The sequence below is a fragment of the Pogoniulus pusillus genome, chromosome 2, assembly GCF_015220805.1.
Source record: "Pogoniulus pusillus isolate bPogPus1 chromosome 2, bPogPus1.pri, whole genome shotgun sequence".
In the NCBI taxonomy this organism is placed as follows: Eukaryota; Metazoa; Chordata; class Aves; order Piciformes; family Lybiidae; genus Pogoniulus; species Pogoniulus pusillus.
This window is the reverse complement of record NC_087265.1, coordinates 49043561-49071403: the sequence shown is the minus strand read 5'-3', so window position 1 is coordinate 49071403 and position 27843 is coordinate 49043561. Positions and strand designations below refer to the sequence as shown.

Here is a 27843-nt window from a genome sequence, read left to right as displayed (position 1 = left end):
CAGTGACCCCTCCCTTATAGCCCCATCACGTCCATTATACTACCTGGCACCCCACACCAGTCACCTCCAGTACAACCCTTCACACTCTTGACAGCTCTGCTACTCACACCTCGCCCCCTTCTCCCCCTCCCTCACCATCCCCAGCCCATTTTGGGGGTTGTAACTGGGGACCTCCTGGGGGCAGCTGTCCAGGAGCTGGCTGTATTGGAGTGGTAGCCAGGGGTGCAGAGCAAGGGGTCAGGGAAGGTCCCAGTGGTGTAAAAAGGGGGACCATGGGGGAAGATGCTGCCAATAGCATGGTGAGACAGGGTTCAGGGCCAGGAGTCACCAGAATGGGGAGCACCAGGACCTCAGCAGCATCTCCAGGGCAGAATGAGGAAGCATTAGGCTGTGCAGCTGCCAGAACTTTGGGGATGAGTCCATCTTCTCATGCCAAAGCATCCTGAGAGTGCAGGGGTTAAACGTCAGGGGCTTCAGGTAGACAAGAGGCCAGTTTTGCTCTGTGCCAAGCCCCTTCCCCACACGAACTCTCCCTCAAGACCCTACAATAACAAGCCAGCGTGTGAGTCAGCTGGCTGCCTGCCCAGACAGAGGAGCCCCTCCCTGGGCGCTGGCCCAAAGGAACTCTGCAGAACACCCCCTAGCAGCACACCCCTCAGCTAGCTGGCCCCACCGAGGGGGCTCCAGCTTCCAGCCAGCGTGGGAAGGGTGACAGAGGTTAATGAAATGCAGCCGGCTGCAGGAGCAAGCCACAGGCTGCCTCTGTGCACAGGCGACCCATATGTTGGGCCCAGATGCTGGGCACCCTTTCTTGGTGCACGACCCCACAGCGGACATCAGAGAATCTCCCCCGGGCACACAACCAGATGCATGCACTTCCCGATGCTGCCTCCTGCCCGGAAACCGCTGGCAGATGCTGCCTGCCATACTGCGGGCATCCTCTCACCCCACACGCCCTTTTTCTCTCCCCGCAGCACACCTTCTCTGGCTTCAGCTCTGGGGAGTGTTTGGCACAGGGTCCTGGGGTTGGCAGAGGGTCCCAGGATGGCACAGCCCTGCTGAGCCTCCTGGCCACCTCTGCTCTGATCGCTCAGAACCCAAGGTGCCAGGCACTTCCCCAGCCCCCAGCCCCCAGTCCCCCACAGCCTCCACCTCTTCCGACACCTCAGCTTGGGCTCAAGGCCAGGGCTGCTCCCAGTGCCTGCCCCATGCCACCACCCACACCGCAGCACCCTGCAAAGCCTGACGCGTGCCTGGCCCCAAGCTCAAGCCCTCACCTCCACCCCAGGCTTTTCCTCTCTCTCCCTGCCCAGTCGGGCATGAGCATGGGCATGTCCCAGCCTATGCTGCCAGCCCGGGGTGCGCCAGCCTCTTCCTGCCCAAGATGCCAACCCCAGAGCTGGCTGGCACACATGCCTCCCTGGGGATTCAGGAACGCACCAACTCCCCTGCCCCAGCAGCACAGCAGCTCTGCCCAGCTCCCTGGAGAACCTGGGTTGCTGTAGAGTCCCCTGGTGTGGCAGACCGACAGACGGACATCACCGCTGAGAATCCTTGGGACTCCACTCCCTCCCGCCAGCAAGATCCGCCCCCGGCAGCACGGGGCGTTGGGAGAAGTGCTCAGCATTTGCGTGGTGCTGGCAGGACTCAGCCTCGGTGCACAGCATCCACATGCAGCAGCTCTCACCCTGGCAAAGGGCACCCCACTCCAGGCACTGCGGCATGGAGTCATGCTGAGAGCCTCTGCGCAGAGCTGCACCCAAAAACCCAGCCAGGCACAGGTGACATCAGTGCCATGAAGAGCAGCCCACAGCCACCAGCCTGTCTGAGTCAGCAGGCATGGACAGTGGCTTCTCCACTCCAATCCTCTGGTGCCCCTCAGGCAGAGAGGGGTATGCCTAGGGGCACCAGCCTTACCTTGGCTTGGCACTTGGTGTGGCAGGACAGCTTGCAGCCTAAAGGAGGGAGAGAGGGGACAAGGTTAGTAGAGGCAGTAGAGTGTATTGCTGGGGGGCAGCTCACAAGCGCTGCACATGCAGGGCTGGATAGGAAGTGGGCCCCCTTGACACGGTGCATAGAACACCCTGGCACTTGACACAAATTGCCAGGACATGCACACACAGATGCCCACACCTCACACACAACACTTGCACACGCCCTGTTGCACCAGCGCGGCACAGATCCATGTGCGCACGGGTGCCACACTCAGGCACACCCCCATGTGTATGAGCCATCCACCCCCCAGTGCCACAGGCTGGGAAGCGTGTGGGCATGCCAACCCTGGTGCCATGGGGTTGACGGCACGAAGTGAGACCATGCTTGGACATGTCTCACAAGGCCTCACGTGTGCACTGGCATGCAAGAGGGCATGGTGGGGCACCCTCGGTGCCCATGCCCCTGCCTGCCTGCGTGCTGCTGCGGCACACTCATGCCAGTGCCACCACAGAGGACAGCACGTGCACATGTTCAGTGCCAGCACACGTTTGCCACTGCTGCGGACACACACTGAGAGAGCCACCACACACCTGGGCAGCCCTACAAAGCCACATGTCCCATCCTCAGGGGACACGAGGGTCCCTGCACAGCGTGGCCCCGGTCACGGCCACCTCCCAGGCCCTGTCCCCCCTTGGGGACATTTCCTGCGGCACAGGAAGCCGCATTGTTCCCCTGGCCAGCAGCGTTTCCTCCCGCCGCCCATACACGTTGCTCGGCCGCACAGCACACGTGCAAGGGGCCGTGACTCTGCCTGCGCCCCACTGGGCACGGGCAGCAGGCAAAGCAGAGGGTGCGAGCACCCACCCAGGGACACCGACCCGCAGGACTGTGCACACCCGCATGGTGAGAGGGGCACACTAGCGGCACACGCGTGCACAGCTGCACACTCGCTGCACGCCCGTGCACACCCGCACGGTGAGAGGGGCACACTAGCGGCACACGCGTGCACAGCTGCACACCCGCTGCACGCCCGTGCACACCCGCACGGTGAGAGGGGCACACTAGCGGCACACGCGTGCACAGCTGCAGCGTGCACACCCGCACGGTGAGAGGGGCACACTCGCTGCACGCCCGTGCACACCCGCACGGTGACAGCTGCAGGCCAGCTGTGCGCGGGCCACTGACACGCAGCCACAGGCACGCACACGAGTGCCGCCATGCGCCACCCTCCTCCCCCTGCCACCTCCCCACTCCCCAAAGCACCGCGCTCCCCCTCGCCTGCCCACAGCCCCGGCGCACACGCACACGCACGTGGGCGCAGGCTGTCACAGCCACAAGTTCCCGCCTCAGGTGCTCACGTTCGTGGCCGCACCCACGGGCACGCACCCACGGGCACGCACCCAAATGCCGCCCCAGAGCACCCCCTTGCAGCCGCGCGTGCCCGCGGCCCCGCTCACCGCGGCAGGTGCTGCCCTGGCGTGTGATGGCCTGCCGGCAGATCCCGCACGCCTTCACCTTCTTGAAGCTCGTCATCTTGAAGCTGTGCGCTGCGGGGGCCTCCAGGTCCTGAGCCTGGACGTGGGGACACACACACAGGGCTTCGTCAGCAGCAGCGCGGTGGCACAGGGCCGGGCGCTCTGCCCTGCCTCGGCTCCCCTCTAGGCAGGGGTCGTCATCCTCCGCCCGCTCCCTCATGTGAAGAATTGTTCCCCTCGCACCCCACCCGCCTTAGATCGTGCCCCTGGCAACGGGGCCGGGGCGGGTGGGGCAGAGTGGGCACGCCAAGGCTCGTGCCCGGGTGTGCGGGGGGCACTGCCCCCGCCCCACCCCGCAGAACCTCTCGGACAGCCTCTGACGCCCCCTGGCGGAGGGCGCCCGTCAGGGCCTGTGCAAGTGCTCGTGTTCCGCGCGGGCGTAATTATGCTCAGCCACGGCCTCCCGAGCCAGAGAGCGTGCGTGTGTGTGCATTTATATGTGCACATGCATGTGTGTGTGCACGTACATATGTGTTGTGCATGTGCATGTCTACATCTCTGTGTGTGTTGTGCATTTATGTGTGCACATGCATGTGTGTGTGCACTTACATACATGTTGTGCATGTACATGTCTACATCTCTATGTGTGTGTTGTGCATCTGTGTGTGTGCGTGCATGCAGAGATGTGTACATGGACACGTGTTGTCCATGCACGTGTGTGTTTGTGCAGCAATGTGCATGTGTGTCCCCAGCATGTTGGTGCATTCACACGCGTGTCCCTGTTAACATGTGCCTGTGCACAAGTGTCTCTGTGAACACGTGTGCAGGCAGAAGTGCATAAGCTTGCATGCATGGAAGGTGAACATGCTTGTACTCAAGTGTATGCATGTGGCCATCCATTAAGGCACACACATAAACACGGGCATGTCCATGTGCGAATACACAGCGCACAGGTATAGGCTCTAGTGCAGCCAGGAGGGCGCCTGTGCGGGTGATGTCTTTGTGTCACACCATGTTTTGGTTTCCTTGCCAGGTTGTATGTGTTCAGGTGTCTCACAGAAGAGTGGAGGGGGTGTGGTACCCCCTGAGCAAGCAGCCACGAGAATCCTGCCTGATAGAAAATCAGCTCAAACGGCCACACGGGCACAGCCGACACATGCAAGTGCAGGATGGATCCTAACGTGCAGACACTAGGGTGTGAGTGTGCAAGCATGTGCATTTGCTCAGGCAGGGGGACTTAGAGCGGGGAGCATCCTGGTGCAGCTGCAGGCAGCCAGCGCCCTTCCCAATCTGCTGTTTGGGGAAGAGCACTCCCTGGCAGCATACCAGCCCTGGCCGCCCACTCACCAGATAAGGACATGAGCCCTCATAGATCTGCCTTTTCGTGTCAAGACTAAAGAGATTAGTCCTGGGTGCCCTGGTCTCCTCTGGCTGCAGCATCGCACCAGATCCAGGGGGAGGGGCGTGCCAGGTTACTCCTCCTTAAGACTTCCCTGCCTCAGTTTCCTCCGTGCACACATGGACAGGTGGAATGGCTGCGTGCGTACAAACACCCCTGGGCTGCGACGGTGCTGCAAGTGCTGAATGAGGTGCATGTGTCAAGGCCACTGCATGCACATCTGTGAGCATGCAAGTGTACCCAAGCTTGTGTGTGTGCACGTGCATGTGCAAGCAAGCACATCTGCACTAGCCACAGCAGCAGCAGGTGCATGTGCTGATTTCCACGTTCCCGAGCACAGGCCCATGTGCAAGCATTTGCACACTTGCTCAGATTTGCAGACGTGCATGCAAGCCCCTCTTTCCTGGGCACCTGCTCCCGTGAGGCTGCTCACCAGTCCCTTGCAGCCCCTGTGCTTGTGCCACCCTACAAGAGACCAGCATGCCTCCGTCTGGGTGTACCCACATGCACTCACACACGCGTACACAGCCATGTCATCACCCACCCCTTAGCAGCCATCAGCAGCCGTGGGAAAAGTTCCCCCGGGTAGAGGGCTCCCACGCCGCAGTTGCTGGGTGACAGAGAGACCTAACGATGCCATCAGCTCGTTTACATATGCAAAGCACTATCTTTGCTGCGGGGTGCCCCGGGAAGACGCCGTGCCCCCCGTTCCCAGAGCCCCGGCCGGGATGCCACGCACGTACCCCCGCACCCTGTCCTGGCCCTTCACGTTTGCATGGGCCTGCTTCATTAACGGTAATTATCCTCGCTAGGGAAAGAGCTCCCCCAGCAGTTCCCACCCTACAGAGTCCCCTCTGCTAAGTCCCTTTGCCAACACCATAGCCACGCCGCGGGGGCAGCCGACATAGCGCCCATCTCCTTGCTGCCAGGACAGCACCCTGCCCACCCAGTGCTATCCAGCCTGACGTGGAACTGGCCTATCCCACGAAGCAACCCTGTCGCATCTCCATGCTGGCAGGATCCCAGTCAGCTTCCCTGTCCCGGGGCCGGGAGCTGTTGAGGGGATTCGTGGAGGGGCAGTGGACGTCTTGGGGATGCCACTTCCGAGGGCCAGACTTCAAACGGAAGGGAAAGAGGAGGGACATGGGCATCCTTGGCCATAGGCATCCCTGGCCATGGCCCCCCCCACCATGCAAGCCCAAGGAGAATGGAAGGGGACCCAGATGTCCTGGGCTGCAAGAAGCACCGGAGAGACACGTCAGATTAATCAGGAGCTAGGAGGCCTGGATCCATTGCCCAGCACTGCAGAGGCGCAGCGTCGGGGAGCGACACCTCAGGCTGCAAAGCAGGGGCGGATGGAGGGCACCAAGACACCCCGGTCCAGCTCTGCGGGCTCGGGCTCACCCAGCACTTTGCACTCCGCTGTGCCGCGGGGCTCAGCTTAGCTTGGTGGCTGGGGGTGAGGAACAGAGCCCCATAGTAACCGGAATTAACTGGATCCTCCCAGTTTGCCCAGTTTCCTTCTCCTCCAGCGGGGTCGCAGAGGCTCAGCCCTGGGGACGCCGAGGGGGCCCAGCCGGTGCCGCAGGCTGGTGGTCAGTCCAGTGCCCCTGTTCCGCATCCCATTCCGGTCTCCTTTTCCTGCATCTCCCAGCGCCCACCGCCGCCTCTCTCTCTAGCTGGGTCCCACTTCACTCCCCCCGGTCCAGTTCCTCCAGCCCCGCTCCCTGCCCGTCTTTGCTTAGCCCAGTTCCCACAGAATCGGTTCCAGTCCCGGTCCAGCACCAGCGGTTCCCCTCGCTCCCGGTCCACCCGTCCCAGCGCAAACGCCTTCGGTTACCTTCGCTCCCTCCCGCAACTAGCCCCGTCCGCCGCCTGGTCCCGGAACCAGCCCCGCTCTGAGCCCCCAGTGCCGGGCCCCACCGTGCTGCTGGCCTGCTCCCCCCACCGCCGCCCGGTGCCCCGCAGAGTCCCCCGGTGCAGGCGCGGCGGGCCGTACCCAGAGCAGGCAGGAGAGGCACAGCCCGGTCATGCTGCCCGCGGCGCACCACACAGCCGGACGAGACCCCCGGCCCTTCGCTCCGCCTGCCCGGGAGCGGGGCTGTGCCTTGTCCCGGCCCTTTCCCTCCACCCCTCCCCTCCCCGTACGCATTTGGGATCCATTTCCTCTGCTGATCCGATAGGGAACCTACCACACACCTCACCCCCATCCCTCCTCCGCCGAGTCCTGCGGCAGGGTGTACAGCCCCCCCCCGCCACCCCTCACTCATGTCCTCTGGGTGGTCCCGGAATGGGAAACTGGGAGGGCGCAATAGACATCCATGAGCCAAACAAGGGGGCCTCAGCAAGGGGGGACAAGCTCCAGGCGGGATGGAGTGCAGCTTGGCAGCCCGCGGTCCACAAGGGGATAGATTGGGCAGATAGATGCCCCAGCCCCTCCTGAAGGAATTTGGCTGGGCAGCACTCGGTGTCTGTATTCCCCTGCTCCCTCCCCGCCCCCCTGCCCATCACTGCTGACTCTGGCTCCAGCCTGGAAACTTGTGCGTGGCTGGCTGTGACCGGGAGGATGTGAGTCAGGATGGCGAACGCGCCAGGGGTAAGGACACCAGCATAGGACAGGCCACAGCTGGCATGGGCATATGGGCACTCTAATGGCTTCCCCTGCCCAAGCCTCAGTTTCTCACCTACTGCTCCACTGTGCCTGCCCAGCCCGTGGTACAGCTACTTCTGTGGAGATGGGACAGGGGACAGATGGGGGCAGCACTCCCTGCCCCACCCCGTGCCAGCCAGGCCCAAGGAGGCTGGGGAGGCCGAGCTTGCTCAAAGCACCAAACACACAGGGAATGCCTGTCCGTATGCCCCCTCCACATTACTTCAGTCATTCATCAGCCTCCTTACTGCCCACAAACGAAATCCCCGCTGGAGAGGGGTGTCCCCACCCCTGCATAAATCACCCCCTCCTATTCACTGCTGTGACAAGCCTGGGCCCCTCAGAGGGGCGGAGACAAGGGTCATGCAACAGGGATGGGGTGGCTGTAGGGGCACTGTCTGTGAGCATCACTTAGAGCTCCTTTTCTCACCGGGGGACACAGAGAGGGCGTTTAGCCCAGACTCCACTTCCCCGCGGGTACCACTGGTGCAGACGTGTACCTTCAGATCAGGGCCAGCCTTGGTAGGATCCCTCTGTGTCCCCCCTCCTGGAATCATCTTGTCGCCAAGGTCCCCACACTTGCTTCTAGCAGAGCTGCCCCTGCACTGCTCTTGGGCACAAGCACATATTGCACATGTATCCCCCATGCATACATGCTGGGGTGCACTCAAGTGCACCACGTGTCAGTGCTCATCCAGGCATGGAAAGGACTGGGGGACCCCCCTCTAACAGCTCAGACCAGTGTAAAGCACTGCTTCTAGTGCACCCAGCATACACGCACATACTTGAGGGCATGCACACACCCCCATGCCAGGACATGCACCCCGTGGCAGCTCCCCAGAGACCCGCACTTGTGTGAGCTGCAGTTTTCTCACCTCTGCCCTGTGTGCATGCTCAGGCACACGTGTGTGTTCCATGCACCCATGGACCCACATCAGGGACACACTGACACAGGGATGGACATGAGACTGCACAACTGCCACCCCACATCTCACCAGTGCCACACACCCACCCGCAGCCCTAAGCACCTGTCTGTGCCCTCAGCAGATCATGGTCCTGTGTTCCGGTACACGCTGGGTTCCCCAGCAGTCAGGGGCCTCTGCCTCCTCCAAGCTTTGTCCCTGTCTTGGCACATACTGGCCTGTCACCACTCTGCAGTAACACACCCCCAGGCACTGCCCAGTGATGCCTTTGGCACCCACTTTGCTGGCACAGCGTATCCAGAGTGACCCATGCCAGTCTGCCAGGCACAGAACAGCTTCCCAAAGGTTAAGGAACTAAGTGAGAGCGACACAGGAGAAGCCCCACACCGTTTGCCAGCCTCTCCCCTCCCTGCCTCAGTTTCCCCAGCACAGGCAGCAGAGTAGGATGGTTGCCCACACCAGGCACTGCATGGGCACAAGAATCCCCTGCTCAGGGCTGTCCTTTGGCACAGGGATCTTGCACACATCAGGTGTTGATGAGCACAGAGATGCTCCATGCCAGTTATGGGCGCAGGGAGTCCCTCATGCGGGACACTTTTTTGGACACGGGGATCCCACACAGACTGAGTGCTTTATGGGCACAGGGGTCTCTTGTGCCAAGTGCTTTATGGGCAAAGAGTGCCCCCACTGTGGGTGCTGTAAGGACACAGGGACACTCTGCACCTCTGTGCTGATTCTGTAAGGACCCAGGGATCACAGCGGATCCTTTTGCATGAACTGCTGTAGAGCAGAGCTCAGCAGAGCCCCCACAGCCAGGCACTGCAGGGGCCGGAGGCTGTGGGTGATAGGATGGAGGGGTTATAGTGCCAGGCTGGGAGGGAGACACAAGGAGGGACAAAGGACATACCCGGCACCCTGGCATGCGTGTGCATGGTTTAACCCCTCACTGCCCGGAGCTGGCAGGGCCAGCATCAGCCTGTACCCCCATTCCCTTGCCCTCCCCGGATTCCGTCCCATCTCCGTGCCCCCCTCCCCTGCAGACCCTGACCCTAGCGCCGTGCAGCGGTGCCTGCTTACCTCCCGGCGGCGGCAGGCGCGGAGGGGCAGGAGGCAGGACACCAAGGACTTTCCCCAGCGAACCAAGGTGGCAAAGCACCAGCTCAACCGGGTCATGGTGCCCCTGCCCGGGGGTCACCAGGCCGGCCGCGGGCAGGTTGCAGGGGCCGAACCCCGCTCAGGGCACTCTCGTGGGGGCAGCCAAACCCAGCCGTGGTCGCCCTGGCTGCAAGAAGCTCCGGTGCCCGCTCAGTGCCCAGGAGATGCCCGGAGGCGGGCACGGGGCCGTGCGGCGATGAGCTGGGGGGCTGCGGTCCCACCGGGCCCTGTCCCCCCCCGCCGGTCCCCCAGCGTCGCCTGCGCGCTGGCAGCCAGGCAGAGAGCACCGTGCCCGCCCATGTCCTGCAGTGCTTGGGTGGGAGCCAGCTCCGACACGCTCCCCCTCCTCCTCCTCCCCCTTCTCCTTTCCCCTCTCCCTCCTCCTCCTCCTCCCCGCACACAGGGTTCGGGGCTTGGCACCCCCTGGGCTCGCCGCCTGCCCGCCCTGGGGTGGATGACAGACACTTAACTGAGTCCCTGCCTCCAGCCACCTCTGATTTGGGGGTGGAGGAGCCCAGATGCCCGAGTGCGATCACAATTTAACCTGCGACATCCTCTCCTTCCTTTCATCAGCCTCAGTTTCCCTCCAGCATGCCCTGCTCGTCCCAAGCCCTAAAAGGCAGTCTCTGCACATGGAGGGGCTTCTCTGCCCCTCTGCCAGCCCTTCTGGTGCTCCACCAAGTCTCTCTCCTTCCCAGGAGCCTTCATGGACCCTCCTGTCAAATGCCTCCTGCAGCAGGGTCCTTCCCCCAGAGGGTGTCTGGGTGATGCACTGTGCTGTGGGTACAGTTCTGCCCAGGCACACTCCTCACCACAGGACACCCTGACTCAGTCCCATGCACCCCAACTCTGCCACTGGGCTTATGCAGAGCAGGGGGTCAAGGTGCATCCCATTCTGCAGCTGCACCAGGGACATCATATCCCTCCTGCATCCATCAGGGTGGTGCCAAGGGAGGCTGGCTGCTGTACCCCTAGATGCTGCCACGATGCCGTGGTGATGCTGGGCAAGTATCTGTCCCTGTGGGGCGGCTGCTGGTGCCAAGCGTGGGCAGCGGCACTGCCAGGCCTGGATGCTAATTGCATTTGCCTCAGGATGGCTCCTAAGGAGTGGCAGCACCAGGGTGGGGTGCGGGGGGTAGGGAGTTCAGAGGGTCCCTCATACTTCACAGCTTTCCAACCCAGCCTTGCCTGGCACCTTTGTTCTGAAGGGCAGGGTCTGCCAGGTTAAGGCCTCCCCGCTTCAGAAGCATGAAGAAGGTGACATCACCACTGGCTCCCTCATCCGCCACCCCCTTTTAATTAGCAGATGGCCCCTGGCCCCCCCCTCCCCGGGCAGCACCAGGCCTGTGCAGGGCCATTAGCTTTATTGGCTGCGCTGCAGCAGAGCCAGTCCTCGTTAATTGAATTGCGCCCGCGCCAAGGACGGGCGGGCGGGCGGCTGCTGCGCCCCTCTAGCCCCCGACAGCTCCTGCCTGGCCCTCGCCTGGGGAGGGACGGGGACCGCTCTGCCAGGGCTCCGCAGTGCCACCCACAGCTGCCAGCTGTATGGCTTGTGTCTGCACGGGTGCACACACAGCCTGGCACACACAGCCTGTCACACACGCAGCCTGGCACACACACAGCCTGTTACACACACATCCTGTCACACACACAGCCTGGCACACACACAGCCTGGCACACATGCAGCCTGGCACACACAGCCTATCACACACAGCCTGGCACACACACAGCCTGGCACACACAGCCTATCACACACAGCCTGGCACACATGCAGCCTGGCACACATGCAGCCTGTCACACACACAGCCTGTCACACATGCAGCCTGTCACACACACAGCCTGTCACATACACAGCCTGGCACACATGCAGCCTGTCACACACACAGCCTGTCACACATGCAGCCTGTCACACATGCAGCCTGTCACACACGCAGCCTGTCACATACACAGCCTGGCACACATGCAGCCTGTCACACACAGCCTGGCACACACACAGCCTGTCACACACACAGCCTGGCACACACACAGCCTGTTACACACAGCCTGTCACACACACAGCCTGGCACACACACAGCCTGTCACACACAGCCTGTCACACACACAGCCTGTCACACACACAGCCTGGCACACATGCAGCCTGGCACACACAGCCTGTCACACACACAGCCTGGCACACATGCAGCCTGTCACACACACAGCCTGTCACACACACAGCCTGTCACACACAGCCTGTTACACACAGCCTGGCACACACGCAGCCTGGCACACACAGAGCCTGGCACACACACAGCCTGGCACACACAGCCTGTTACACACAGCCTGTCACACACACAGCCTGGCACACACAGCCTGTTACACACATACATCCTGGCACACACACAGCCTGGCACACACACAGCCTGGCACACATGCAGCCTGTCACACACACAGCCTGGCACACACAGCCTGTTACACACACACAGCCTGGCACACGCACAGAGGCATCCTTCTCCAGCACAGTGGGCCAATGCTGTGCTGCCTCCCCAACACCCTATCGCCCCCCATCTAGTGTAAGGTGCTGTGCTCTGTGCTCACAGCACCACCCACTGCAGGATGGCACAGGGCAAGAGGGTGATGTGAGGCTATGAGTCACCATCACCAGCTCTCCTATGCCCCTCAGCTGCTCAGGAGCACCCCACGGCCCAGCAACCCCCCTGGGAGCAAGGAGGGTGCAGGGAGGGCCAGGCTGCTGCTCAGCATCACTTCCTGCTTTCACTTTGGGGCAGAGCCGAGGCTTGATCGAGGGAAGGGCCCCAGGGTGGCACAGGTAGGGGCAGTGGGTGTCCTAAGGGACAGTGGGGGGCAGGTGGGCATCGCCAAGGACAGTGACCAAACCAGAGGTGGTGGGTGGTGGATTGGCAGTGGTTTCCCGTGCCTGGCATTGAGGGGGCAAGCTGACATCACCCCAGCCCTCCCAACAGGGATTTAGTCCCCACCCCGAAAGGAGCCCACAGGATGGAGCTAGCAGAGCAAAGGGGTTCAGCCACAGTAGCTGAGGGGCACTGCTAGGCAGAGGCCCTACCAGGCACAGAGAGCAAAGGGGTGGGGCTTGCCCAGGGCACCCAGGAAGTTTGCATTCAGACTCTGGGCACAGCCCCCATGTAGGGGTAGTTGCCCGGTGGGGTGGGCTGTGGGCATTTCTGGTACGGGTTGTAGCTCCTGGGAGGAGTCTGTGCCCAGGGGCTGTTGCTGCTGGAGGCTGCTGTACATGGGAGAGAGGGGCTCTGTGCTAGGGGCTGCTGCCCTGGGGGTGTTGCTGTCTGCTCTTAGTTGGGTATGGATCCCAGAATCCCTTCCCAAAAACCCGAAGGGGGTCCCTCAAAGCATTCCCAAGCTCGTTCCCATGGGAGGGCACCCAGGCTCCCACCCAAACCTGGCACTGTCCTTCCTCCTTCTCCGCAGGGGCTGCACAGGGGAACCAGTCTTGCTGACCCCCTCCCCAAAACTGGCATTCTCCAAACCGAGGAGCTGTGTGCTGAGAGACCAAGTGGTAGTGCTGGATAGGATGTGTGGTGGGCTGAGGGGTGGCTCCTGCGGGCCCCCTGATCTCCCACACTTCCTCCTGCCAGCATACAAAAGGAGAAGCACGCAGGCACGGTGTGGGTGGATGTGGGGGGTGAGAGGACACACCAGCATCCTTCCAGCACCCAGCGAGCTCCTCGGGGCACCCCACCACTCCTGACCACAGGTAAGGGGCTCCTCTTCCCAGGCAAAAGCGAGGCACGGGCAGGGTGGGCAGGAGGGAAGATAGCTCATCCAAGGTCACCCAAGGGCACTGGGATAGGAATCCTGCCATCCAGTCCCGAGTGCTGCTCTGCCCAGCAAGCCACTCTGCCATGGCAGGGCACGGAGGGCACTCATGCACTCTCAGGCATGCTTGGACACGCTTGGCTGCATATGCTCCTGTGAGCACACCCCCCATGCTGTGCACACTCCCATGCACACATTTGTGCTCCCCAGCCCTGTGCCCAGCCACCTCCTGTGGTGACAATCCCCAGATCTGCCACCTCCATGGGCACCATCCCTCACTCTGTCCCCAGGCTGCCACTTAACCACTCTGCAAATCCACTTTGCTGCATTGTGCCCCCGCCAGCCCCCCCCGACAATGCACACCCTAGAGCCTGCACCAATCCAGTGGGTATTGTGCTGTGCCAGGGGGCTCTGCTTGAGGGGGAGCTGAGTCTGCAAAGCTACATCTCATGGACTGTGTGCCCTCACCCCCTTCCCTGCCCAAACTGGGACCGCCTCCCCTGTCCGTGGTGTGAGCAAGGGAAGCGAGTGCAAAAGCAAAGGCACCACTTCCCTCACGCAAAACCCACATCCTGAATCCTGAGGGATGGGGACAGGGGCACACTGGAGTGGGGGTCTCAGCCTCAGGACACCCACCCCCCCACCCACCCCCCCCCGCAAGGAACGGAGACAGAGGCAGGGCACAGTGTGAGGGCAAAGCCTGGGAGCAATTTGGAACAGGGCACCTGGACAGCTAAGGTGATACAGGATAATACCTTTGCCCACACCATCCTCCCTACTCCATGTAGTGGGGGCACATGGGCAGGGAAAGAGTGTGCCTGAGCCCAGCTTCTCTTACCTTAACAGCAGGCAGCTCTGGGATGGAGCTAGCAGGACAGACCCTCTTCCTGGGGCATGGAGTTTGGGAGTGCCAGATGAGTGCCAACCTGGCACTTATCACTGCCTCTGTCATTGCAGAGTCCCAGGGACAGCCATGGCAGGGAAGGGGGAGCTCAACCGCATCATCAAGGACCTGCAGAGTAAGTGTGCCAGCCTGTCTCCTGCCAAAGTGCCTTCTGCCAGCTGTCCCCTGCATGGCATATCTCACCCTGGCCATGCCTGCACCCTTCTCGCACCCACCCCATCACTGCTGGGGGTGGTTAAGAGCATCCCAGTGCCAACCTTGCCACTCCCAACTGCTCCCATCCTTCCTGCCAGCCCCAGGAGACCAGCAGCACGCAGTGGGTGCCTGCGCCACTCTCTCTTCCTGCTCTCCTGTTTCATCCCAGGGCAGGTTCCTCTTTTGCCCACTGCCAAAAATCCCCAGAGACAGGAGTCAGTGGGAGGGGGATGGGATGAGACAGGGTGCCTGCTGCCCAGAGGAGGCCATGCCAGCTCAGCCATGCCATCCTGCAGAGACTGTGGCCGAGCTGAACCACAGCTACAGAGAGCAGAACATGCCAGTGACAGATGGGAGTCGGGAGCTGCACAGCCTCTGTGCCCAGCTGGAATTCCTCCTCCAGGTACTGCCACTCCTCTGCCCCCACCGTTCCCTGCCTCAGTTTCCTAAATGAGAGCTGAGAGGAGCACTAGCCCTGGGCAGGTGGAATAACTCTAGCCAGCATTGTCTGGCCCTGGGCATCTCTTGCCACGTGAGCATCCAAATCAGGCTCACACACATCCACATGCACACACTGCAAAGGGGAAACTGAGGCATGGGGACAGCTCAGAGCAGACAGCCAGGGAGCTCTGGGCCCTGCTGTGCTGGGGGAGCTGTCCCCATTGCAGCCCCACAGGACACAGTCTGGGAGGATAAGAGATGGCTGCAAACAAGCCAGTCCAAGCTTGTGTTTCTGTCAGTTCGACCTGAAGGAGAAGAGGAGCTTCTTTGGGCAGCGTAAGGACTATTGGGACTTCTTGTGCCAGGCCCTGGCACGGTGCCGGCAGGAGCACGCAGGTGTTCGCTTCGTCACCTCTCTGGACAAGGTGGGCGCAGGCTGGCAGGGCTCCTGGGGGCTCAGAGGCATGTTTTTCTGCTTCTTCACGGGCATACACACACTCACTTGGGCACTGAGGACTCACCCACGGGTGCTGTAAAGGATTTTCCCCTCTTTGGGGTCCCTGCTGCTCTTAACCCTGGCCTTTGGCACCTCTTTGCCCCTGCAAGGGCTTGGGAGAAGCACATGGGGACAAGCTGTCATGGCAGGGCTGGATAACCTCCTCTCCCCACAGCTGAAGACTGCCGTGGGCAGGGGCCGAGCCTTCCTGCGGTACTGCCTGGTTCACCGACAGCTGGCAGAGTCCCTGCAGCTCTGTCTCCTAGACCCGGAGAACCTCCGGTGAGAGCAGGGCTCACGGGGAGGGGGTGGTCAGAGTGGTGAAAGCCTTGGCCAGAGCGGGCAGTGTCCTGTAGCACCCATCAGTAAGGGTGCTGCAAGTGCAGTGCCCACCCAGTGCGCAGTGGGTATGTGAGCCTGGTTTGTGTTTGCAGTGAGTGGTACTATGCTCGCAGCCCCTTCCTCAGCCCCCAGCACCGGGTGGAGATCCTAAGCAGCCTCTACGAGTTGGACAGCGTCACCTTCCACCTGGCCCTGCACAGAGCTGACCTGGACACTGCCTGGCCCATGTTCTCTGAGTGAGCCTGGGGAAGAGGAGGGCACTGGGTGCATCTGTGGCATCGGGAAGGCCAAGGGCATCAGGAGCATTAGGGGTACCTGGGGCTCAGCATCGCAGAGCAGCACACAGGCACTGCACCCCAGCCCAGATCCCATGTGGCACCCCAACTTTCATGCACAGTGCCAGGGAAGCAGACATCCATGACAGCATGTATGCCATGCCCATGCTTGTGACCATACCATGCATACACGCACACACACCTATGGCCATCCTCTGGCAAGTATATGCCCAGGCACAGGTCTGCTGCAACACTGTGACACTGATGTCCAAGGCAAGGGGGCATGAGTGTGTGCATGCACATCCTTGCCTCTAGCCATACTTGCAGGGGGGCACTCATGGCCACAGCTGCTCCAGCACACTCATGCCTCTTCTTCTGCTTGCACACTTGTGCATCCCCCCAGATCACCCCTGCCACCACCAGGTGGTGGCACAAGCATCCCTGGTGCCCTGTCACCAGGTACCACCCAATGTCACCAGCCCTGCTAGTCTCTCTGTCTCTGTGTCCAGTGAGCCATGAGGGAGGGTGGCAGCACACTGCTCACCCTAGCTTTTACCCAGTGGCCTTCAGTGCCCTGTCCCTTCTAGGACACTGGTACGGCCCAGTTGGGTGGCAGGAAGCAGCCCAGTAAAGACTGCCCCACAGAAAGATGATACCAGCACTGTGGTGCATGAGTGTCCCAGTAGCATCAACCATCCCACCACAGCACCCCATGGAGTGCCAGCTCACCTGTGTCCCCCCACCTTGGCTGCCCTACGCACTGAAAGTGTAGAGGTGGAGGATGTGGAAAGAGATGTGGAGGATGTGGACTGGAAGAAGGATATGGAAGAGAAAGATGAAGAAAAGGTGAGGGATCAGGAAGAGAAAGAAAATGAAGAGGAGGAGGAGGAGGAAGTGGAGGTGCAGGATGTGGCGCTGGAAGAGGATATGGAAGAAAAGGATGAAGAAGAATTGCAGGAGGATGAGAAGGATCTGAAGGATGTGGATGTAGAGGAGCTGGAGGATGCACGCAGCATTGGCAAAGCACCCCAGACCTCTGGTGATTGGGAGCCTGGCACATCGACACCACCCACCACGGGCTGCATGCCAGGCTCCCCGCCACCAGGGTGCAGGCAGCCAGGTGGGACAGAGGCATCTCTGCAGGTGCTGGTGTCCAGGCTGCAGACCAAGCTGGGGCAGCAGGAAGCTGCACTGCAGGCACTGGCAGCCCAATTGGCACAGGAGAAGCGTCGGAACCAGCATCAGGAGGAGAGCAGTGCCCAGCAAGCCCAGCTGCAGGCATGTGAGGCTGAGGCACTAAGGGAGACCAACCTGTTCCTGGAGCAGGCACTGGCAGAGGCAGTGGCAGCAGGGGAACCAGGGGCGCTAGCACAAGCACAGGAGGAGGCGCAGGCCTGGCGAGAAGTGGCGGAGGAGCGAGGTGCCCAGCTGGCTGGGGCACTGGCAGAGGTGGCAGCACTGGCTTCACGCCTGCAGGACTGTCAGGCAGCACTGGCAGCTGTGGGACAGACAGACACACTGGATGATGCCAGTACCCTGCATGAAGTGGGCACCATTGAGAACGTGTTACGACAGGCACTGGAGCTTGCCCATGGTCCCCAGGAGCCCCTACTGGACCACCAGGCAGAGGAGAAGCCCACTACAGCCACCAGCATGGCCATGGTATGAGAAGCCCAAGGGGATCCCATTGTGTGGTGGGAGGTCAGGGGGTGGGAGCTGAGCTGTTGCTCTCCTGCAGCGTTTGGCCACCCTGGCTGCCACAGCACGGAAAGAGGCCCAGCAGAGCCAGCATCAGTTCCAGGCCCAGCAGCACGAGGTGGCACGGCTGCAGGAACAGCTCAGCAGGTCGGGCAGAGACCACCAGCTCTCACCACCCACAGCCCCAGAGTGGAGACATGGAGTTTCCCCTGGGACCCCTCATGGTGCTCCACTTGGACTGAGGGGAGCAGCACCTGAGGATGGGCAGGAAGAGGGAGGGCAGAATTTTAGGAGAGAGGGCAGGGGGAGGTGTCAGTTTGGAGGTGGACAGGTAGGTGGAGGGGGTGGTGGGCAGAGGAGTGGCAGGATGAATTTGGGGTGAGTAGATGGATGGAAGGATGGAAGGGTGGATGGAGACATGAATGTGGGATGCAGAAGTTGAAGGGCAGGAGCATGGAGGGGTGGAGGGGTGAAATTAGGACAAGTGGATGAGGGAACAGAGGGATGAATTTGGCATGTGTGGATGGATGAGTGGGCAGAAGGCCATAACAGCAGGGGTTGGGAAGGACAGATGAAGAGCTGGGAAATGGATAAGTTGCTGTGGGGATGGGGAGCCTTCTTAGGGGCGGATAGGCAGCAGAGGGATGGATGGAAGGACTGATGGGTGGATAGAAGGATGGAGAGATGACCAGCCGAGAGACAGGGGCACCATCGCTCCGTTGCTCTGCACCAGGGCACGGCAGGATGGGGAGCGCTGGGCGTCAGCACTGCAGCGAGCACAGAAGGAGAACCTGGAGCGGGAGGCCACGCGTGGTGCTGAGCAGGCGCGGCAGCAGGAGCTCATCCGTGACATGAAGGGGCGGCTGCTGGAGCTGCTGCGGTGAGAGCCCTGGGGCCGCACCACTGTGGGGCCACACGCGAGCATCAAGCCCCAAACCCCTTTGTCCAGAGGAGGGCACCAGAGCCCAGGCAAATGCCACTTGCCGCCCTCAGGCGCCCGCTTTGGGTCTGGGGTGCCAGGCTGTGCTCCTCAGCTCCCACTGCCGGGCACGCTCCTGCCGAGGCTGACCTGCCCCCCCTCCCCCAGGGAGAAGGATGCCCTGTGGCAGAAGACGGAGGGCATTGAGCCGCCAGCCGCCGGCGCGGCGCAGCGCGGTGCGGGGCTGTGTGCCTGCTGCCGCAAGGATTTCCGCCTCCTCTCCCGGCGCTACAGCTGCAGGTGGGCTACCGCCGGCGGCGGGGAGGGCACTGGACGGGGGACAGACATGGCCCTGGGGCGGCACAGCTCTCACTGTCTGCTCCCTTGACAGGCTGTGTCAAGGCAAGGTGTGCCCAGCGTGTTCCGTGGACGTGGGGAAGCAAGGGCGCTGCTGCCTGCTTTGCTACCAGCACGGGCACTCACAGGCTCCATGAGCTGGCACCTCACGCGGTGCCCGGGACACCCTCTGCTTTGGCTGCCTCCTCTGGAACTTTCCGGGGACCCAGACATCTGGGGCCTGCAGGCAGATCCTGCAGCTCAGCGCTTTGGGTCTGAGATGTGTCTTTCTTGCGGCTGGTCCAGAGACAGGAAAGAAATCCTCTCCTGCTACCACGGTGGCTCCCATCTCGTCTCTTGGTTGACAGCAGATTGAACCCCTCGGCTGAGTGTGGGACAGAGGAATGCTGGCACCGGGGAGCCTGAGCCCTCTTGGTGGGGAACCACTCAGACAAAGGTGTCCCAGCTGCAGCCAGGCTGAGCCACCATCCGCCTCATCGTGCAGCAGGGAGGCAGCGTCAGGCAAGGGAGGTAGCTCTTTGCTAATGCCCTCAGCTTCCTGCCAGGCTGCAAGGAACCGATTGGGCAAGAGGTTTCCCAAATGCAAAGGTGATGGGCTGTCCCTGTCTGGCACCCCCATTGGCCCTGCCCAGCCCCGAGTCTCTAGGGCTCCTTGCACAGGTGTCCACAACACCTGTACCCACTCGTGAACTACCACACACCTGGCACCCACCGATGCCCCCTGGATAAAGACCCCTGTGAGCCTGCAGCAGAGGAGATGGGGGAGCAGCATGAGACCCTCGTGGAGGGATGCTTTGGCACACTGGGGCAGACAATTCTGATGCCTGGTACACTGGGTGGCAGGAGAGACCCTAGCAGGGTCACAGCCCAATCTTCGGCCCCTCTGCCCCACACCGGTGCCAGTCTCAGTTGCCCAAGCCAGGGCGGAAACACCCTGGTTGTGTAACAGACAGGTTCCCAGCCCTTTGCACAACGACATCCTGCCACCAGGAGAGCAAGAGGCACCCCGGGTGCCAGCACCCTTCAAGCAGGGGTCACAGGCCTGGCTCAGTGTCAGCAAGCAGTTGCCCAGGGATCTGGCAGTGATTTGCTTCTCTGGGGATCAGGAGGAGTGTGGCTTTGTGCCCAACTAGGACAGACACCGTGAGGAGACTCTCACACAAGGCCAGTGCCAGGGCCTACCTGGGTGGCTGTAAGGACCAAGACCCAAATTTGGGTCTCCTCTGGGGATGTACAGGATGCTAAACTCGGCAGTAGCTTCTTGGGCCACATCCATTCCGTGGCCTGGAAGCAGTGTTACCCACACTCTGCCAGGCTCAGATGGCACCCCACCAAAGGAGGGAGCACATCCCTGAAGATGTGCCCCAGACCTGGCCCACTGTCCTCCTCTGTAGGAATCCTCCTCTGAATCTAAGTCACCTTGTGAACGTGATGGTTACATTGAGAATGTGACAGGGCTCTCAACAGAGGTAAGAGCACTGTGAAGGACCCATCTGACGAGTCAGTTCTGCCCAAAGAGACAGCACACCTGGAAGTCACACATGCACTGTAATGTGACTAGGGTATGGGCCAGGTGGAGCTATGAGGAATGACCAAGAACAGCATAAAACCCCTGAGCTATGCCAGCTTAGTGAGGGGAATGCCACCTGGGACACCTCAGGCTGGAGGCAACAGCCGAGGAGCATCTTACCACCACCACAGAAAGACCACAGGGTGGCAATGATCTCTCCTGCTCTCTCTTCATTCTCTCTCTCTTCGTTCTGTCTCTCTCCATTCTCTCTTCCTCTCTCCCTTTTCTTTTCCTTCTTTCTCTGTTTTATTTCTAAGTAATAAATGGTCTCATCTTGATACATGACCTCGTTTGTGTCTTAATTTCACTCATGGGAATGTTCTAAAGAACTTCATCTCATTAGGTGTTTAAGGCCAGGCTGGATGAGGCTGTGGGCAGCCTGATCTAGGGTAGGGTGTCCCTGGCCATGGCAGGGCATTTGTAACTAGATGATTGTTGTGGTCCCTTCCAACCCTGACTGATTCTATGATTCTATGATCTCCTTCTTGACTTCCAGATCGGGACACCCTCCCTGTGCCAAAGAGGAGCCAGACCTGGGCGATCAACTCACCAACTCCTTTATTGCTGAATGGCCACTGGCCATGAACTCCATCCCCACAGCAGGGTCTCCAGAGTCACAGGCTGTACCCACAAGAGTGAAGATGGTGGCTGGTACTTGGTATCACTCCCTTAGCAATGGTATCCAAACCTCCCTCTACCCAGTCTCCCTTCCAGCCATGTTCAGCATCCACTGGTGACACCTTCAGCCCTGTGGCATCGTTACCTGCCTTCCAGGGTGTGGGCAAGGATGCAGGGGTGTGTGGGGTGTTAGGACCTGAGAGAAGCTGCAAAAATCAGGTCCTGGTAGGGTTCAGAGGGTGGTGGAGGTGTTGCCAGAGGTGGAGGCATAGGAGGCACGGCCATAGCGGGCCACGGCATCCTTGCTGATGATGCCACGCTGTGCCAGGATCTTGAGAAAGCTGTTGCGGAACTTCTGCCCAATGAAGGCATAGATGATGGGGTTGATGCAGCTGTGGGCGAAGCCCAGAACCTGTGTGACAGAGAGGGCTGTGTCAATGCGGCTCCTCCTCTCGCAGGTCTCAGCGATGGCCCGTGTCCTCATGAGGGTGTCGCTCACCAACGTGATGTTGTAGGGCAGCCAGCACACCAGGAAGACAAGCACCACAGCAAAGATGACCTTCATGGCCCGCTGCTTCTGGGCGTTCTTGGTCTGCAAGAGGGTGTGGATGGTGACGCCGTAGCAGAAGAGCATGACGAGGAGGGGCAGGAGGAAGCCGAAGGTCTGCGGCAGGACCCGCAGCACCACTCGCCACTTGGCCGTGTCCTCCTCGCCGATGCGCTCGTAGCACACGGTGCCGTTGCTGGGGGAGCTGAAAGCCTCGCGGAAGAGCAGCACGGGCAGGGACAGCAGCATGGAGAAGACCCAGATGGCCAAGCAGACAAACTTCACCCAGTGCCTCTTCTCAGTGGCAGCCCTGGTGGCATAGACAATGGCCAGGTAGCGGTCCACACTGATGCAGGCCAGGAGCAGAATGCCACTATAGAAGTTGGCCTCCTGCAGCACAGAGATGGCTTTGCACATCACAGTGCCAAAGACCCACTCGTGGGCTCGGTAGGCAGCCCAGAGTGGCAGGCTGAAGGCAAAGAGCAGATCCGCCACAGCCAGATTGAGCAGGTAGACGTCAGTGACGGAGCGGTTGGTGTGGCTGGAAGTCACCACCAGCACCACCAGTCCGTTCCCCAGCACGCTGAGGATGAAGACGAGGCAGTAGATCACTACCACCAGATACTTGTTGAGGACGGAGCTGTCGGGCCGGCAGGGAGCGGAGGAGATGGCTGTGTCGGGCATGGCTGTGCTGTAGTCATAGGTGTAGTTGTAGAGAGCAAAGATGTTGGATAAATCCCCGTTGAAGGAGAAGGACTCCATTTGGACTCTAGAGCACAAAGCAGCATGAGTGGGTGGGGTGGGGAGGGCGGTGCGGGTCAGGGGTGGCAGTGTCTCTGAGTCCCCTGGCATTTCCATTGTCCTGCATGTCCCCTCTCAGCCAGCAGGCAGACCCCTGCATTGCTCTGCTGTATCCACGCTGTGCCCTGTAACGGACAGCGCTGCAGGTGGACGCTGTCTCTCCTATGTCTCCTTGTACGACACTCTCAGCACACATCAGTCTGCGCCGCTTCACCCCAGCTCTGTCTGCTCCTTGTCTCCCGTGCAGGAAGGGGTTTCCCCACAGACTGGCCACTTGCTCCTGGGTTGAGGGACTCACTCATCAATACACCATCCCATGCCTCCAGGAAACACCTCAGCCCTTCCAGCGTGCCTGCCTCTCCCTGGTTTGTTTGGGCCCTTCAAAAGCCTCTGAGCTTTTTGGGCACCTCAGGGTCCCCACAGGCAGCTCCAAAGTCCTTCAAGCACTTCTGGATTCCTTCTGGTCATTCTATCCCTTCAAACACCACTGCTGGAACTGCTCCTTCTGTCACCCCAACCAGTGGCAAGGCTGTGGTCATGGTGCCCAGGGCAGATCAGTCTTGAGAAGGTCTGAAAGTGGTTTCATGCCCTTCTCCCCTCCCTGGTTCTGCCACTGCATGAGTGGTTTCACACCCTGGATGGAAAGAGATGTACCCTTTGCAGGTGGCTGTGGAAATATTTTATGTCACTGGTTTTCCTGTTGCTGAGCTGGGTTCTGCTGGGCACCCCCATGCCCTCTGTGCTTGGCCACGATGGGGAAATCACATCTGACAACCACTCTTCCTGCCTCATCATATATAGGACACCCTGCTCTGCACTTGCCTCCCCAGAAACCATCGGGCTTCAGCCTTCTTCCAGTATGGATTTGGACTTCAGTTTCATTCCTGTTTCAGCCCTCTGCCTCCTTTCTGAGCCCTCCATCTCCTCCAGGGCTCAGCAATGCCAGGGCTCCTTAGAGGTGCTGAGTCTCCACAGTACCAAGGGGTCCCAGTTGTACCCAGATTTTCCCTGGAACCTACCCTCCTGCCTGGTAGGAGTTCCCTGCTGCAGCTGGGTGTTGCCCCTGCCTGCAAAAATCCCTCCCTGGCTCTGCCAGATCCACTCCTGCAGAGATTCTGGGATGCTGATCTCAGGGATAGTGGTGCTGAGATGGTGATGCCCCAGCATCCCACAGGACTGTGCCTGGGAATATTGCCAGTGGGGGGAGGTTGCCCCTAATAGAGCTGCCATAGAGCTGCCCCTAATAGAGCAGAGACAGACATCAGCACTTCCCTTCAGTCTATTTTTGGCTGCTTCTCTCTGCCTCCCCATTCCAAAATCACAGGGGCTCCTCTGAGACTGGGTATGCCCTACTCTTGCCTACCCTGCAGCCAGCCCAGCTGGGAAGCAAGCAGCATCCATTCTTCCTCCTGACTCTGGCAGAGCTGGCAGCAACTGGGTGGTGGCCCCGTGGGTTTCCAGGGGAGGAAGGAAGGACATGTCACAGGGAAGTGCCCTCGTGGCTCATTGCTCTGAGAGGAAACAGGAGTGGGCACTACTCCCCGGGGCACCCATGGCCAACGTCCATAGGGACCGTGGTGCGTCTTTGCACACTAGAAGAACCCTGAGCAACGGCCCTGAGCGCCACCACCCGCTGCCTCCTACCCCCTCTGCACCAGGCAGCCCTTCGTGCAGACAGAGCTGCCCACCACGGCTTCCAGTGCAGCCCACTCCGCATGGGATAGGGCTCGGGTGGGTGCTGAAGGAACAGCAAAGCCGGAGGAAAGCTCCAGCGGAGCCCAGCGAGAACTCACCGCTTGCTGCCCTTCTGCTGCTCCCTAGATCTCAGGTCTTCAACTGATCCCAAGCCGATTCTCCCCAGGAAGCACAGGGCACAGGGGTGAATCCAGGCGTCACCCGCAAAAGGCTCTGGCACAGAGTGTGGCAGGACCAGACCCGGCCCCGGGGTGTCACCGCACCAGCTGGTCACTCACCTGCACTCGCTGCCTTGCTGCCTCTCAGAGCTGCTTCCGTCCACCACTCGCTTTATGCCGCCCGGGGGAGGAAGCAAGGTTGCAAAATCTCCCAGCATGAAAGGGAAGTGACAGCCCACAGACCCCTGCCACCCTCCTGTCCCAGGGTGTCCCAGGCCACCTGGCAGCATGTGGCACAGGGGTGCACCCAGGGGTGCGTCACTCCTCCCTACCAAGGTGCACCCCAGAGACTCCAGCCAGGGGGTCTCCACTTTGTCCTCTGGCCCCCAGTGGCTGTGAGGCTCCCATTCAAAGCCTCCCTGAGTGCAGAGCTTGGTGGGCAGACCAGTGGGCTAAGTTTCCACGCCTACCGACTGGGCAGAGACTGGCACTGAGATTTTGAAGCACTCCCATCCCCACAGTGTCAGGGTGATTGTCAGTCTTAGGGGTACCTCACACTCCTGGGGGCATGTCTCTTCCCTGGGAGCACCCATACAGTTGTAGGCCACCATCGTACCCTTGTGGTGTCATCACAGACCAAGGACACGCCTCTGGAGACACCTCCAAGGTTTTGGGCAACCCTGGTCTCAGCTCCAGGGCACCCTCACAGTCCCCCTAGTGCATCCCCACTTCTTGGGGGCACTCCACACTTTTGGTGTCCCCTAACTCCAGAATCATTCCATTTACAGGACACCCTGTAAATTGTCCTCTTATGTAGACTTTAATATCCCTGGAGCACCCAATTCTTGCACATGCTCTGGGAGACCTCCATGCTTCCCTATATCCTTGGGGTACCCCTCCACACCTCTGAGGATCTCCATGCAGCTGGAGTACCCCCTGCCTTCAACGACCAGCTGAGCTGCCGAGTGGATGAGAGGAAGGCTGTGGATGTTGTCTACCTGGACTTTAGCAAAGCCTTTGATACTGTCTCCCACGGCATGGTCCTAGAGAAGCTGTTGGCTCATGGTTTAAACAGCTGCCAGAGGTCAGGGAGTTGGAATTAAATCAAATCCCACTGGAGGCTGGTCACAAGTGCTGCTCCCCGAGGCTCAGTTTTGGGAGCAATCTTGTTTAATGTGTTTATTAATGATCTGGAGGAGGCCACTGAGTGCCCACTCAGTGACTTTGCTGACGACATGAATTGGGCAAGTGTGTTGACCTGCATGAAGGCAGGAAGGCTCTGCTAAAGGGTCTGAACAGGTTGGATCGATGGGCTGAGGTTAATTACATGAGGTTCAACAAGGCCAAGTGCGAGGTCCTGTACTGGGGTCACAACAACCCCGTGCAGGTTTGAGGATGGACGGCTGGAAAGCTGCCAGCAGAAAAGGACTTGGGGATGTTGGTTGACAGGTGTATGAACATGAGCCAGCAGCGTGCTCAGGTGGCCAAGAAGGCCAACAGCATCCCAGCTTGTATCAGAAATAGTTTGGCCAGCAGGAGCAGGGAGTTGATGGTGCATCTATAACTGGCACTGGTGAGACTGCACCTCTAACACTCTTCAGTTTTGGGCCTCTCACTACAAGGACATTGAGCTGCTGGAGCGTGTCCAGAGAAGGGCAACAAAGCCCAGGAGTCTGGAGAACATTTCCTATGAGAAGCAGCTGAGGGAACGGGGATTGAGTCTCGGGGAGGCGGAGGGCAGACCTCGTTGTGCTTTACAACGGAGGCTGAGGTGAGGCGGGGACTGGTCTCACTAGCGGTAGGAGGAGAGGAAATGGTCTCAAGTTCTGCCAGGGCAGGTTTAGATTGGATATTAGGAAGCATTTCTTTACTGACAGAATGGTTAGAGATTGGAATGGGCTGCCCAGAGAGGCGGGGGAGTCGCCATCCCCGAAGGTGGGCATGGTGACGTAGGGGTGATCGCTGGAACTGACGACCTTAGAGGTCTTCTCCAGCCTTAGCGATTCCACGCTCGGGAGGCACCGCTTTGTCTTTGGGGAGCCCCGCGCCGCAGGTGCAGCCCTTCCCCGTCCAACCGGCAGGACCCCGCGCAGCTCTCCGGCACATGTCTCCCCCCCGCTGCTCGCCCCCTCGGGGGTACCCGCGGCGCACCCCGCGCCCGGCGCACTCCAGCACACCCCAGCACACCCCAGCGCACCCAGCACACCCCGCGCCCAGCGCTCCCCAGCGCACCCCAGCGCACCCCGCGCCCAGCGCACCGCAGACCCCCGCAGCCCGGCGCACCCAGCGCACCCAGCACACCCCAGCGCACCCAGCACACCCCAGGGCACCCAGCACACCCCAGGGCACCCCAGCGCACCCAGCACACCCCAGGGCACCCAGCGCACCCAGCGCACCCCAGCGCACCCAGCGCACCCAGCGCACCCAGCGCACCCAGCACACCCCAGCGCACCCAGCACACCCCAGGGCACCCAGCGCACCCAGCACACCCCAGCGCACCCAGCACACCCCAGCGCACCCAGCACACCCCAGGGCACCCAGCGCACCCAGCACACCCCAGCGCACCCAGCACACCCCAGGGCACCCAGCGCACCCAGCACACCCCAGCGCACCCAGCACACCCCAGCGCACCCAGCGCACCCCAGCGCACCCAGCGCACCCAGCACACCCCAGCGCACCCAGCGCACCCAGCACACCCCAGCGCACCCAGCGCACCCCAGCGCACCCAGCACACCCAGCGCACCCAGCACACCCCAGCGCACCCAGCACACCCCAGCGCACCCAGCACACCCCAGCGCACCCCAGCGCACCCCAGCGCACCCAGCGCACCCAGCACACCCCAGCTCACCCCAGCGCACCCCAGCACACCCCAGCGCACCCCAGCGCACCCAGCGCACCCAGCGCACCCCAGCGCACCCCGCGCCCAGCACACCCAGCGCACCCCAGCGCACCCCAGCGCACCCAGCGCACCCAGCGCACCCAGCACACCCCAGCGCATCCCAGCGCACCCAGCGCACCCCAGCGCACCCCAGCGCACCCAGCACACCCCAGCGCACCCAGCACACCCCAGCGCACCCAGCGCACCCAGCGCACCCAGCGCAGCCCAGCGCACCCCGCGCCCAGCGCGCCCAGCGCACCCCAGCGCACCCAGCACACCCCAGCGCACCCCAGCGCACCCCAGCGCACCCAGCGCACCCCAGCGCACCCCAGCACACCCCAGCACACCCCAGCGCACCCAGCGCACCCAGCGCACCCAGCACACCCCAGCGCACCCAGCACACCCCAGCGCACCCCAGCGCACCCAGCGCACCCAGCGCACCCCAGCACACCCAGCGCACCCAGCACACCCCAGCGCACCCAGCGCACCCAGCGCACCCAGCACACCCCAGCGCATCCCAGCGCACCCAGCGCACCCCAGCGCACCCCAGCGCACCCAGCACACCCCAGCGCACCCCAGCGCACCCCAGCGCACCCAGCGCACCCAGCGCACCCAGCACACCC

General features: G+C 61.3%; 3 protein-coding genes across 5 annotated transcripts in view; 1 reads left to right on the top strand and 2 right to left on the bottom strand.

Moving 5' to 3' along the window:
* TNS1 (tensin 1) overlaps positions 1–1937 on the bottom strand; it is a 62563-nt gene extending 60626 nt beyond the window's left edge. The window contains exon 1 of the mRNA XM_064165517.1: positions 1918–1937. The gene's annotated coding sequence lies outside the window, so the exon portion shown is untranslated. The remainder of the gene's footprint in view (positions 1–1917) is intronic.
* Positions 1938–13188: 11251 nt separating this feature from the next.
* On the top strand, positions 13189–19090 carry RUFY4 (RUN and FYVE domain containing 4). Its single transcript, XM_064166172.1, has 11 exons — positions 13189–13264; positions 14284–14345; positions 14722–14828; positions 15166–15291; positions 15538–15644; positions 15797–15940; positions 16567–17641; positions 17718–17824; positions 18411–18557; positions 18765–18896; positions 18988–19090. Exons 2-11 carry the CDS (start codon positions 14300–14302, stop codon positions 19088–19090), a joined length of 2094 nt encoding a protein of 697 aa, XP_064022242.1. The 5' UTR covers positions 13189–13264; positions 14284–14299.
* Positions 19091–21081: 1991 nt separating this feature from the next.
* LOC135187068 (C-X-C chemokine receptor type 2-like) lies at positions 21082–26519 on the bottom strand. 3 transcript variants are annotated; one of them, XM_064165448.1, is made up of 3 exons: positions 24463–26519; positions 23853–23998; positions 21082–22457 (listed from the first exon to the last, which is right to left on the bottom strand). In XM_064165448.1, exons 2-3 carry the CDS (start codon positions 23966–23968, stop codon positions 21374–21376), a joined length of 1200 nt encoding a protein of 399 aa, XP_064021518.1. In that variant the 5' UTR covers positions 23969–23998; positions 24463–26519; the 3' UTR covers positions 21082–21373. The 3 variants fall into 3 exon arrangements, with proteins under 3 accessions (XP_064021518.1, XP_064021526.1, XP_064021508.1); XM_064165456.1 differs by having other exon boundaries at positions 21082–21553; positions 21641–22457; positions 23853–24470; XM_064165438.1 differs by having other exon boundaries at positions 23853–24470.
* Between the last annotated feature and the right edge of the window lie 1324 nt (positions 26520–27843).